Here is a 13,120-nt window from a genome sequence, read left to right as displayed (position 1 = left end):
TTCTCTGGGCTGAGTTAAGATATTAAAACAAAAATACTACAGTAAAATGAAACATAAGGGAAGTTTAGGCTTGACTTTGTAAGTTATCACATGCATAATAGCAAACGTGGTTTTTCTGTTCTTCTTTTCCTTGTATAGTAGTATGTCGGAAAGCAGAGGAATTTTGGTACATTGTGTTACTTGGCATTGCAGAATTCTCCTACTTTTTCCATTGGTCTCATATTATCTTCTGCCTTGTAACGCAGCACTTCTGGGCGATATCCATAAGGGAGGAAGACCAGAGCTGAACGGATGGATTCTATTTCATTTGTTACCAATTTCGTGACAGCTAATACCTTGCTAGAAGACTACAGGGTCACACAGAATTAGTTCTTACTCATTTCTAAGTAATTTAATTGACATTACGTTGAGGGGAAAAGGCTAGTTGTATATGTGGGTTTTTTTATATTATTTCTTTGAAGAACACCATTTTGGCTTAGTGCATGCTATAGATTTGAATGAGCTGAGAAATTGCAAACTATTTTTATCATTTACATACCTGAAATTTCTCTGTAGCTTCTCAGTACTGATTTTTGTTTTTTTCTAAACAGAAGAAACTTTGTGGTCTTTTTCATTTTTGTTTTTTCTCTTTAGAGAGTATCTAAAGGCATGACAGGTGTGTGTGTGTGTGTGTGTGTGTGTGTGTGTGTGTGTGTGAGAGAGAGAGAGAGAGAGAGAGAGAGAGAGAGAGAGAGAGAGAGAGAAAGATTACAGGTCACGTCTAGCCTTCAAGACTGACACCATGTGAGCCAAGGAGCTGCAGTTGAATTTGGGGTTGGGGGGGAAGGGATTGGGTTCCTGTTAATAAAAACACATTTCAGCTCTGTGCAAAGTAATTCACATTAATGTTTTGTATGCAAAAGAATTTTGAGAAGTATTGAGCATCTTTGACCCTACAGTCAAGGTGAAAAAGTTCACTAGAAGCGTCACTGAGATCTCTTGTCAGTCCTCTGGGAAACTTAATACTTGATATTTCTAAAGCATAGTTTTATTTTAAACACTTTTAGTCTTTCCTGGTCCTTAAGATTGAAGTGAAAGAGGTACAAGTCCTCTGTCACTGCCCTCCTTTTTTCCCATACAGTTCTATAAGTATTTTTAAAACCTTTTGTGATTTTAATTTTTTTCTTAACTGCAAAGGAGAAGTTGTAGTAACTCAGAAATGTCTTCCCCTGTTTGCTTGGGATTATTGTTTTTTGGTTTTGGGTTTTTCTTTCTTTTTTTTTTTTTTTTTTTTTTTTTTTTTTTACAGATAAGGGATTTAAATGCTGGTGTGCTCTACTCCCTCCCCTGCCCCCCCCCCCCCAGTAGCTCAGTAGGAATGCAACTGGCTGTTAATGTTCAGTCTAATGATATAGACATTAAGAAAAGGGTCTATGTAAAATCTGTTGGCAGCTCCATATATTTCTGTGGACTTTTTGAGCAGAAAACTAAAATGTTATTTGTGCTGCTAGCACACTTAGGGTAATATTTTTCTCCACCCATCCCTGAAGCATGCCCTTTATCTGGCCTTGGCACCCAGAGTGTTCTTACTTGCCGTGTATTGCATTTTCCTGGGCAGCACTGTTAACTTCCACTATCTGATATGGCTGCAGTTTTGCTGTTTTCATTTTAGCCTTTGTTTCATTTTCAGGAAAACTGTCTTACAGATGATATCGGAATATCAACTTGGAAAGAACAGGTTTTCCTCTCCCATAGTGCCTTGCTGGCAAAGAGCTGCCAGGCTGCAATGGAATTAGCAAAGCATAACGCAGAGATTCAGGACATGGCATTTCAGTATGGAAAGCACATGTCTATGAGTCACAAGGTATACCTTTTCTTTCTTTCCAGGATTTTATAAACAGAAGGACTTGTAAGAACTTCTCCGATTTGTTGCTCTTAAGCTCTGTCCTGTGCTACTACTGTGCCATAGACTTTTGCCAGCAGGTCAGTGGTGTTAAGAGATTTGGCCACCACCTGATATGACAACATTTGCAGAAACTGCTGGTATGAGGAGTGCTCATGAACTGGCAAAATCACCCTTTGAGCAGCATAGCTTACTTCGTTTGGGGCACTATTAAAGGCCCTCTGGCGCATCTTCCTGTAGCAGCTTGAGACATTACCTTCTCTGCTCCTACTTTCTTCCTGAAGCCACTATCCCGGTAGTAGGAGTTGCAGGAGGAAGCATGTGTTGGACGTCTTGTGCAGAGGTTGATACTGATAGGCCCAGCCATCTGCAGCAGCAGCAGAAGTTGAGCCATGAGCTGCAATGGCTGAAGTCCCGGCATATGTTCCCTCCTGACAAATCTGCTGTGGAGACAACTTCCAGAGGGGGAGTTGAGGGATAAGGAGGGAGGAAACTGGATAAGGGCAGTAGCATCCTAGACTACTGCAGCAGTACGATTTCCCCCAGAGGCCCATGGGCTCCCTCACGTTGAGGCAAGACATTTGCTGCAAAATGGCTGTGCTGCTTGCCCTGCCTGGGAGGCCACTGGTCCTGCTCAGAGGTGCGTCCGTATTAGCATTTTAACTCGGACCAGGAGTGCCCCCACTTACTGCGCTTTGTTCAAATTATAGTGTGTCTCAGAGCTGGATTTCTTTGCCAGGAGACTGAACTGAAAGATATTCTCCAACCATTAGAAGTCATTCAGTCCGCAGCTAGAGCTAGTCCAACAGATAACACGTACTGTGTGGATATAGGGTCCCCAGTAGTCCGGTTTGTTGTACAGATCCACTCCTATTGGATTGTACTACTAGCTAGTACAGACGTATCCTGAGACCTCCCCATCCACATCGGCTGGGTTGGTTTAGATAGTTTCTTGCTCCTCCAGGACAAGGAGGTGGTTTTATAAAGCACAGATTTACTGGCTTAAGAATACTAGGTACAACTACACCAGTAAACCCTTTCTAGTGCAGTTTATAGCCTTAACACTTTGTGTATACTTTAATATTAATCCATTCACGGTTGACTAATGTTGCTGTGTATAAAAGATGACATGATTTTCATAGAAAGCTACTAGCTATAAAACATTTGCTTTATCAGGAGACTCATATGTCTTCAACTTCCTCAGTTACTTTAAAGTAGAATGTATTACCATTCACCGTTCTTAAAATGGGCATTCTTCCCATCAAAGGGGGGATCATTCTTTCCTTTATAATTTTTTGCACTTCCTTCCACTCAACAATTGCCTATCTGGCTGTCCCATCTCTTGTCCAGCTCTGCCAGCTGTCATTTACCTATTCTTTGCAGATTCTCTGTGCTTCTCTTCAACACAACTTCATGCCACTGCAGTGCTTCCCCCTTTTTTCTTTCCCTTCCTTAAAACTGTAGTGCAACCAAGATACAGCTGTCAGTGCAGAAGGTGGCAATTAGGTATAGAGTCAGGATATGGACCTTGAATTGGTCGGTGGATGGATATGTATAAGCTTTTTCTAGTATTTGAAGAAAAATGTTCTTCTCTTTCAGCTACATTCAGACCTTCAGCCATTTGTTAAAGGAAGTTCTAGTGACACCGTGGTCTTCAGTTTAAATTCTGCTCCTGCAGTCCTGCATCAGGAATTCCTTGGAAGAGAGGCATGGATTAAACAGATTAGAGAGGTAAATTAAAACATTGTTCATAATTTCTTAGTTTTGCCATTTGGATCTCTCTTCCTGTCTACACTTTCAGTCTACAAAGAAACTCGAAAACTAACAACAGACAGGGTAATATAGAGAGACTAATTCTGCTCGGCAGCATTTACACATTTCTCTTTCAAGAGAGGGAAAATGTTGGGCACAGACAAATGAGCTCTGTCAAACTTCAGTGTAGCAATGGAAGGGGTAACAAGCAGATGCTTTGGCACGGAACATATGTCTGTTCCTCAGTACTTGTGCAAAGTCCCACATAGTAGCTTGAAACTACTTTCACTCAGCTTCAACCAAAGATCTCTGCACCACAGTAGTTAAATGAGAGGCGTGCGTTTTCTTCTGCCAGCTTTGATCTGGGAGCAGTAATTTTGGACAGGGAGAAAAGAGCTGGGGATCATGGCTTCCTGACCACTACGGAAAGATTTGTGAGATCTAGCTGGTCAGTGTCCCTATTCTCAGTTCTCTTAATTCTTTCCCTCTACTAAATGAGAAAAGGAGTAAAAACAAGATAGTTGTGTAATATAAATCTTTGTTTTACATATCATGTAGCACAGTGAGGTTCAGGTTCAGGAGTTGTCCCCTGGGTGTTGCTGGAATTCAGATAGATGACTGTACAAGAGAGCAGGGGGAGAAAAGGGGAAAATCACCCCAAAATGCTTCTCCATCCTGTGAAGTTCCTGCATCAGCTGGACATGTTTTGCCTGTCTAAAAGCTGTGATGAGTGTCCTTTGGAAATGCCTTCAATTTTTATACAGATTCTGCAGCAGAAAGACTACTTGCTTCAATAAAAAGCTATTTCTCTGCAAGCATATTCATTCCAGACCTGCACCCTTTCTTTCTATTTTGAAAGCAGAACTGGGGGGCAAAGGGCAGGGAGTGAGGGCTTCTGACTACTTTTGCGTTTCTGACTGCCAGGTTGCAGCCTGCATTCACATACTGCAGAGAGAAGCAAAGTTTCTTCAGGAGTGAAGGTTGTGGGAAATACATGCAACATGCTTAACCTTACAGTGGTGCAGAGGAGGGGGGAAAAAATTATCAAACCAAAGTGAACTTCTGTCATTTTGAAATTAGGATCTGGTAGTTTAATGTATGACTAGAAATTTTGGAATTCTACAGTCTCAACACAAGGCTGATATGCGAGTTGAATGTAAATGGATTTGGATGATTGCAGCTGGAGAATAATGGTATTACTACAGCACAGTTTATAAAAGCTCTGAAACAATTTCCCATCTGCAGAATCTAGAGGAGGTTGCAGAATTCCAGGAGTGCCGTCTGTCTGCCTTCTAATTCTTATACCAAAAATGGGCATTACAGAAACAATGAAGCAGTTCTCACTGAAAGAAAAAAAAAGTGGCATGCACTACGCAAAAGTATCTACTAACCACTGCTGCTGTTAAATACAAAGTGGAACAACTCGTCAAGGAGCCTTTCTTGGCTTGTGTTGATTGAGGAAAAGTAACCTTTCGATAACTACAAGCTCTTTGAGATACTGTCTGTGGTCACTTTTACTGTGTGGCCTACAAGATAGTCCAAATGCTCAAGCCAGAAACTTTCTCATGTTGGTAATACTCATAAGAGCATGCTCATAACGCACACTTCTGCAATGTAATTCATATGGTATAAATAGATAAAGCATGCGCCATGTACTCAGTTTCTGTCAGCTGGAATTTTCTTAGTAGCTAGGTTATGACTAGGCATATGGAAATCACATTATGAACCTCTAGTTACTGCTAAGTAATTTGGCTTTCTGCTTTGAGTGTTTGCCCACATGAACATTCACATAGTGGGTTAAAGGCAGCACTTCCTCATGGCAGCTTCCTCCTCTTTGAGGAAGGTCTTGTAGTTCAAGAAAGCAAGAGGTGGAAAGCCTCATTGCCCCAGTAGTCTCTGCCATGGTATACTGGGCAGAAAGCATGTGGCTGGAACTTGGTGCTTGTCCTGCATATCTTAGAGGCAGTCTTCAGAGACACCATCAAGGATGCCTGAACTGTTGTAGAGTGCCCAATATTTGTGTGATTGTTTCACCAGCGTTCTTGTGTTGGAGGTCCTGATACTGTCACTGTTCCCAAAGTAGCCTTTGAATGGAGGCAGCCTTTCTCCTGCTGATATAAAGACCTTTTAGAAAGGCTCTTTGTCTCTTCGTTTGGAAAGAACAAAGCACATTGGATATCCAGGCATAAGAAGTTGCATCAACACTGAATATATGTGTTTTAAGAAGAAAAGCTCAGAAAGACTGGCTTCAGATTTGGATGAAATTCAGAGAATGCCCTGAAAGGAACTTTGGATGTGTACAGAGGACAGCCTTATCATGAGAGGGAAAAAAAGATACATAGATAGATATAGATAGGTAGGGGTGGGTGGGTGTGTGTACAGATAAATATATAGGAAGGATCAGCTACAATAGCCTGAGTCTCTCATGTTCTCCTCACTGAGTTCACCACTAAAACCCCCACCCTTGTGCATTTAAAACTAAAGTGAGCATTTGGCCAAGTATCTTTTTTTAAAAGGAATATGAGCTGTGGTAGGTTCCTGAAATAAATAAATAAATAAATAAATAACTTGCTCCTAAATGATTCCAAGGAGACATTGTAGCAGACAGGTTGGGAAATGCTGAACGAACGCTGTTTTTGAGACAGAGTTGAAATAGATGTGGATTGCAGTCTCACTGAGCTTTTGGAAAGCTTTGTATTCTTAAAACGTAACAGATAATCTAGGATTACAGGGAGGAAGATTTTATAGAGGTCAGAAGATAGAAGAGTTTAGCCTCTTATAGATACCTCTCACTAGAGAAGAGCCAAAATTTCCCCAGCTGCAACAGATGTCTGACTTCTAAGCATCAAGGCACCAGGGATGAAAGTGTGAGTGAAGAAATTAAGCATAGTCCCTCAAGAACAGGTCTAGAATCCAACTTAGTCCTCAGTAGTTGAAATAAGAAAAAGGAAGTCAGAAACTAGAGCTATCTCATCTAGGCCTGGGTAATCCATGTGCATTTTGCCATATCATTCTGGAGACTTCTCAGAAGAAGCAGGGTTAGAAGGAAAGCACTTATCAAATGCTTTCTCAAGCATTTCTCAAGTACAGGTTTTAAGAACGCATGAAAGAGGGACCATCCCATCTGAGAAAGACGAGTCAATCCTGGAAAATATCAGTCCCAAAAAACTGCTCCAAAAGGATTGTCTTAGACCATCCACTTGCTTATCTGATGCATTTTGAGTCATTTTGTGGGGAATTCAGGGATCCTTCTTCCTGGCAAAGTGAGCTGGTTTCGCACCACCACATTTATAATGGAAGAATGTCATGGTAGTGGTGTTCTCCATTACTGGCACATGGCAGTCTTTGGTGCTGAGGAGGAGGGCTGAGCTGAGTTGGCCATTCACCTCCCTAATGTGTTGATAATCAGATGCTATTCCTTGAGGGCCCAGATACCCGGCATTCTTGGACTGAGCTCCCCAGCCAAGCAGTGAGGCATCTGCGATAGGATCTGGAAAGTTATCTAAGTTGGACAAGAGTGTGTACCTTTTGCAAGTTGAGCTTAATGCCTTTGAGGAAGCTAAACCAGACACAAAAGTCTGATGTAAAAGGAAAAAATCCATGTGCCTGAAAGCAGAGTCAGTAAAAGTCAAAGGACAAACTACTGTGAGGATAGAAGAAAGAGGAAAAAAACAAAGGTGTGATTGTAGTAAAGAAGGCTTAGAAAACAGATTAGCTAAGGCTGTTGCTTGGAGAACTGCAATTGCAGTTCTGCAATTGCAACCTCAAATGGTTGAGGGGAACAGAGCATGAGGAAACTCTTGCCATTTGTAACGTGCATTACATGCAAGAGGAGGCATGCTGAGCACACCTTTTCAGGTATTGCTAAGACTCAAAAGCATCTTCCTCAAGCATGTTGGCAGATTCTCCCGTGCAGTGTGAATCTGCATATAGGCAATCTGTTAGAAAGCACATTCTTGGTATGTTCTGATACACACTATAGCTACTAAATACATTTTGAAGCAGCCATAAGATCCAAGTAGTGCGAGTAAAAGTTGGCAAATCAAGAGATAGGCATGCACAAACAAGGAAGCAATTATTGGCAGTGGTTTTTGCTACTCCCAAATGCTGTCAGGCTGTTTTTTTAATAGGCATTCCAGAAAAGCTGATTTTTTTCAGGGGAAGCTTAAAGAGAGTATTGAAGTGATTTTGCGGATCAGTCTCCTTTCTCCTTCAATGAAATCAATTTTTTTTTTAATCTACTGCTTTCCTTCCTGTTCTGCTTGCTTAATTTCTCCTCACTTCTTTTCTCTATTTTGTTCTGCCTCCCTTACAAAAGATAATTTATATTCCAAATCTATGGTGTCTTGACAACGTCTCTTCAAAGCTGGGCTTGCCACATAGCGTTCCTCTTCAGTGCAGGCCTCAGCTCTTCTCCTTATGCCAGTTGGCCACCTCCTCCTGTTGGCTGCTTTCCTGGGACAGCACTTGAAGTGTCCGCAAGAGGTAGTGGTCCTCACCTACATCCTTTCAGAAGACACATTCCAGAAGAGCTGAGGTTCGTGGCCTTCCCATGTGGAGGCTAGAGGGAAAGAAGTAGAGGTGATTTTTTTTTTTTTTTCTGCGTGCCTGAAAAGGGAACGACTGGAGTTGGACAAGGTGATAATGATACAGGTGGATTTGGCCATAGGAAAGGGCTTTAAGTTGGCTAAGCAGGAATGCTCTGGGTCTGGCATTTACTGCTACTGGGTGAGAAAGACATAAGCATGCAATTTTCTACATAGCCTAGTGGTGGAACAGAGGAATTTGGACTGTGTACTTTTCTGCATCTGGGCAAGAACAACTTTAAAATGTATTCATGCTTCTTTCTGAATACGTTAGGAGGTAAAGGTTGCATATGTTTACGGCTCAAGTAAAGGGTAACACTGTATACTTAGATGCAATTCTAAACACAACGCATAATTAGCGTGTCTAATCTAGGTCTAATAGGTCTGACATGGTCTTGACATCCTCTTGGAGAGGATCGGCTGTAGACATTTAACTGCATGCAAATCACTGGAGATAACGAGTAGTTCTCTCTTAAGAGGTGTCTTGATTTTTCTTAACTCCTTAATCCTGTTACTGCTGATTGAGATATAGTTTATACTCAGAATCTCATGGGGGAGATTAATTAATGCAAACAGCAAGATTTCTTATGACCAAAACTCTTTGGATTGAACAAACTGTTTAACTAGAACTCATAATAAAAATCTTATGTTAGGTGTCTGGAGATCTCATCTGAAACAGAACTATGTTATATAGGCTGATAATGCTACTGGTTGTGTTTTGGATTTTTCCCCATCAGATTTCTAAAGGAAATCAGTTATGTTTAAAATAATAGCTCTAGTAATTACAATTTTTATTCTTGTAACTCTAGTTTTTAGTAGATAACTTCTTACATAAAATCTCTCTCTTTAAGGCACAAGGAAAAGGAAGCATAATGGACTACAAGAAGGTTGGTTAATTACATTTAAATCTGTTTATTATTTTTAACGTTTCCTGTAATGCTTTCATGATTATTTTTGACAGTTGAAAGAAACTTCCATATAAAGTCAAATTATAATTTGTGCATATGAGTGTGGAGGGAGGGAGAGTGGCTTGTGCAGTTTCTTGATTTAAAGAGCTAGTAATGGTCTGTAAGTAACTGTAAGTATCAGATATAGCTGTTTTATAATAATTTTTGCTGCTGTTCATCCCCTTCACCTCCCCAAAGTTTTGAAACCAGGCTTTTGGTTGCTTTTGCTCTCTCTGTTGCTTTAGTCATCTGTAGGTTAGCTCCCCTCAATGGTCTCTTTATGTTAATAGAGTACACTGTTACTTTTCTATCTTTCAGCTTAGTAGCATGCCATCTATTAAAAAAAAAAATCCATTCCGCTCCCCCCCCCATTTTCCTAATAATTATTGTTTCTTCCAATCCCCATTACAGCTTTTAGCTAAGTCGCCACTGCTTTTGCTTCTGGGACTGCAGTACGCCGTAGTATAGGCACATCTGAGCTAACTAGCTCGTGCACTGAAAGTAGCTGAGGCAGCAGAGCACACTTCGTGAGGTGCAGAACAGGTCGAGAGGGCTCCTCCGTTAAGTGCTAGGGCCCCTTGCTAGTGCTGGGCATAGCTTACCTGTGATGGAGACGGACAGTGTGAGGTTATATATCCCCTAGTCTCTCACTGAGCAGGAGGCCGAGTTGTTCAGAGGCTTAACTAGATCGCGAGGGTCCAGTTAATTATCTCCAGCATCGACGGGAAAATAATATATAAATTACTGAGCACGTGCATGATTCAGAGCTGCTTCTTGAAGTGGAGCTGGAAGAGCTCTCTAGCTATGACTGCTGCTAGTATGGCAGGCCAGCACACAGATACAAGTCAGAATACCATTATAACTACTCTGTATTTATCAAGAAAATTTGTAATTGGGATCATTAAAAAAGTCTGTCTATCTTTCCTTTCTGTTTGACCATAAAAAGGATCTCAAACTTAGCTTGCTTTTTAAAATCATTGTCCTTATCAGGACATTGTTTGTTTTCTACAGCGGAAAAAAACTGGTACATCTGTGGTTTTCTAAATTGCCACTGAGAGCACTTAAACATCTTTTTCTTCAAATATATCTCAGTGTGTGAGACACTTCTGTGAATGCTTAGGCTCGACTACTTGCTTTTTTATGTCCAGAATGGATTTGCTCCTTGTTACAGTTGTAATCTGCCCAATGTTATTTTAATAATAAAAAAAATAAATAAAAAAGCATCTAAAATCGCTCTACTGAATTATATGATTTGTCAGTGCATTCTGATACATTGACCTAAATGATTTCAAACTTTGGATGCTTCAGATGAAATTGAAAAGCTTATAATATGCCTAGGCACCTCAGGCGTTTGAGTAGAAGGGATGGGGAGAAGCCCTTCTTCACGTTCGGTGTTTCACACGATTGGCTTTGCCCAGGAAGCACACGATTTCACTAGCTTCACACATCATCTCTTACATAAACACAGATATTACAAGTTTAGGAATGATAACGAAAAATTCTTCATTGTCTTTGTGAGTCCAAACAAAAATCAACTTTGTCTTTTTGTAGTAGTGTCAAAACTGAATACTGCGATGTCACATCCCTCCCTGCTGGGTTTCTTCATTTGAAAAAAAAAAATGGCGTGGTCATTAGCTACATCCACATTAAGTGACCCTGGTAACCTATAGCTCACCCCACTTAGTGGCTCGGCCAGTACATGCACACAGCCAATTAGAAGACATGTTGCGCAGTACAAATTAGTATTTCTTTTTTGCCCTTCACTATGATAACTTTTTTATTTCTATGCTACGGGAGCCAGTTTTTTACACGTGTTCAGTCTTTTCCTCCCTGCATCAAGGTCCTCTCATCTTTTTCTACTCCGTTGCTAGAATTATTTTCTTTGACAAGTCATTTAATTTTGTAAATCTGGCTATAATTCCTAATCAATTTGATGTTTTGTTCCTCTTCAAGTCTTCTGTAATTTTGTAAAAGGGAAGATCACCAACACTAGCTGCAAAACTTCTGAAAAATTACATTGTTTCTATTCTTTTCATTTTTATTACGAACTTCAACATGCTGTTTGCTTAAGATAAAAAGTTTGTTCCTTTATTTGAATGCATAAGCAAATGTATATCCAAACTGTTAGCTGATTTGTCTGCTCAAGAATATCATATCTTACGCACTGTGGTCTTAGATAAGATTGAGATCCACCTGCTCAACATGCCTCCTTTAAAGATAAAAGCCATGTATTATTTCCATTTTGAGGCTGCTTGAGGACTTTGAGCTGTACATTTGATGCGTGTGACATTAAAATGGTATCCCTGGGTTTTTCACGGACAAAAAGCAGCTGTCTAGAAGGTGCGAGTAAATTTAGTGAAGGTTCTGACATAGATGTAGAAGGGAAATATTTTCCGTGAATTTAATTGGGTCTGAGACTGTCATGTTAATAAGGTCGTTATGTTCTGCAAAATTTTTGGTATTTTTTTTCTCCTAACATATCAATCTTTTTATCAGAAGACTCTGATATCACAAAAGGCTTGTTTTAAGGTCACTATTTCTGAATCCATTTTCTCACATTAGTCTCTGAATGTTCCACTCTGTTTTTTTTGCTATACCATCACACCACATCCAGACAAATTATTGATCCATCATTGTGCTGTTTGAAAGTCTCTTCCAGAGATGAAAAAGTAGTTCCAGCTCTGTTTTAGTGTTGTTTCTCAGATAACAAAGGAGAAGGTACCTATATATGGCAGAGGCAAAACTCATGTATGTCAATGAAAGAGACAGCAACTTTCCTGTCACCCCCATTTGTAGGTCTGATCTTGACAAAAATCTATGATTTTTTTTAAATGGAAAGCCTTTATCCATTTTACATCTACCTTGCCATGCAAGATAAGCTGTGTAATTCTAAAACAACAAACTGTAATTCTCAACTGAATTACTTCCTCTTTCATAATATTGATTAAAAACCTCCACTGAAATCAAGGCCTCAGTGATGGTAGGCTGTATACAGACATGTTAGGAGAGAGTTTCTGCCTGGAGAAACCTGGGCTAAATAGATGGGAAAAGATTGGGAAGGACAGCAAAGACATAACTAGTCACAGAAATGAGTGAGCTGGGAATTACTCTTGTGTCTTCTGGCTGAGACTGTAGAAAAATCAGAAGATAGCACTTAAGTGTGTGAAGTCCTACATTTTTTAGCCAGTTAGTATATTATAGAAAGGATTTGTTTTTCTTAATGCAGCATTTGGAAAAGATAAATTAAGTCAAGTGAGAGAGGACTTAGCAAAGCTTCATTTTTTTAATGTAACCCTGTCCATTTGCTCTGCTATCTGTTACAGTCCTTTCATCCAAACTGGCATGGGAAATGTGTGGTACATCAGCAGTGCTGTGATATACTTTGAATTTATTGATTTGTATATAATGGACTACATGCATGTTAACACAGGGAGCAGATTGTGTACTGTACTGGAAGTAATGGGAGTCAAGAAGAAGTAGATCCAGGCATTTGTACACGGCATGGCACTGATGTCCAGACTTTGCATATGGTAGGAAGGAATCGTAGAAGAAAAATGGGAAAGCTGACTTTTGGAAACAAGGAGGTTTCACTTTGGTATTGTACTGTCATGCAGCTAATAAATAACAGTAATGCAGTCCCACCCAGTTGTGTTGGCAAGAGCCCCACAGCTCACAGGTAACTATGGCAGCTAGTGCATTCACACCACTACGGTGCTGTCTGCAGACGGGTTTTACAGTCCCATGTTACAAATAACAGTAGTTCCCCAGTTCTTTTTAATTAAATGCTAGAACTATCATGAGGTATGTCATGCGACTACGGGATGTTGTATTTATTCACTTATTCCTAAAATGCAGTGAAGAGGAAAAACAGGATTTTTTGTTTGCGGAAAACACTTATGACCAACAGTAGTTTTTCACTGAAGTTTGTCTTGCTTGTTTTGGAGTGGCCACTG

At 40.2% G+C, this 13,120-nt stretch overlaps 1 protein-coding gene across 5 annotated transcripts in view; it reads left to right on the top strand.

The window, feature by feature from the left end:
* PDSS2 (decaprenyl diphosphate synthase subunit 2) overlaps positions 1–13,120 on the top strand; it is a 125,338-nt gene that overhangs the window by 102,753 nt on the left and 9,465 nt on the right. For 4 of the 5 annotated variants that reach the window (XM_026119887.2, XM_026119883.2, XM_026119886.2 and 1 more), the window contains 3 exons: positions 1,670–1,843; positions 3,482–3,613; positions 9,072–9,107. In XM_026119887.2, coding sequence (XP_025975672.1) covers positions 1,670–1,843; positions 3,482–3,613; positions 9,072–9,107 — 342 coding nt within the window. The remainder of the gene's footprint in view (positions 1–1,669; positions 1,844–3,481; positions 3,614–9,071; positions 9,108–13,120) is intronic. The other variant, XM_026119884.2, reaches the window with a different exon arrangement.

The sequence above is a fragment of the Dromaius novaehollandiae genome, chromosome 3, assembly GCF_036370855.1.
Source record: "Dromaius novaehollandiae isolate bDroNov1 chromosome 3, bDroNov1.hap1, whole genome shotgun sequence".
Taxonomy (NCBI): Eukaryota; Metazoa; Chordata; class Aves; order Casuariiformes; family Dromaiidae; genus Dromaius; species Dromaius novaehollandiae.
This window is presented reverse-complemented; position numbering and strand designations above follow the sequence as displayed.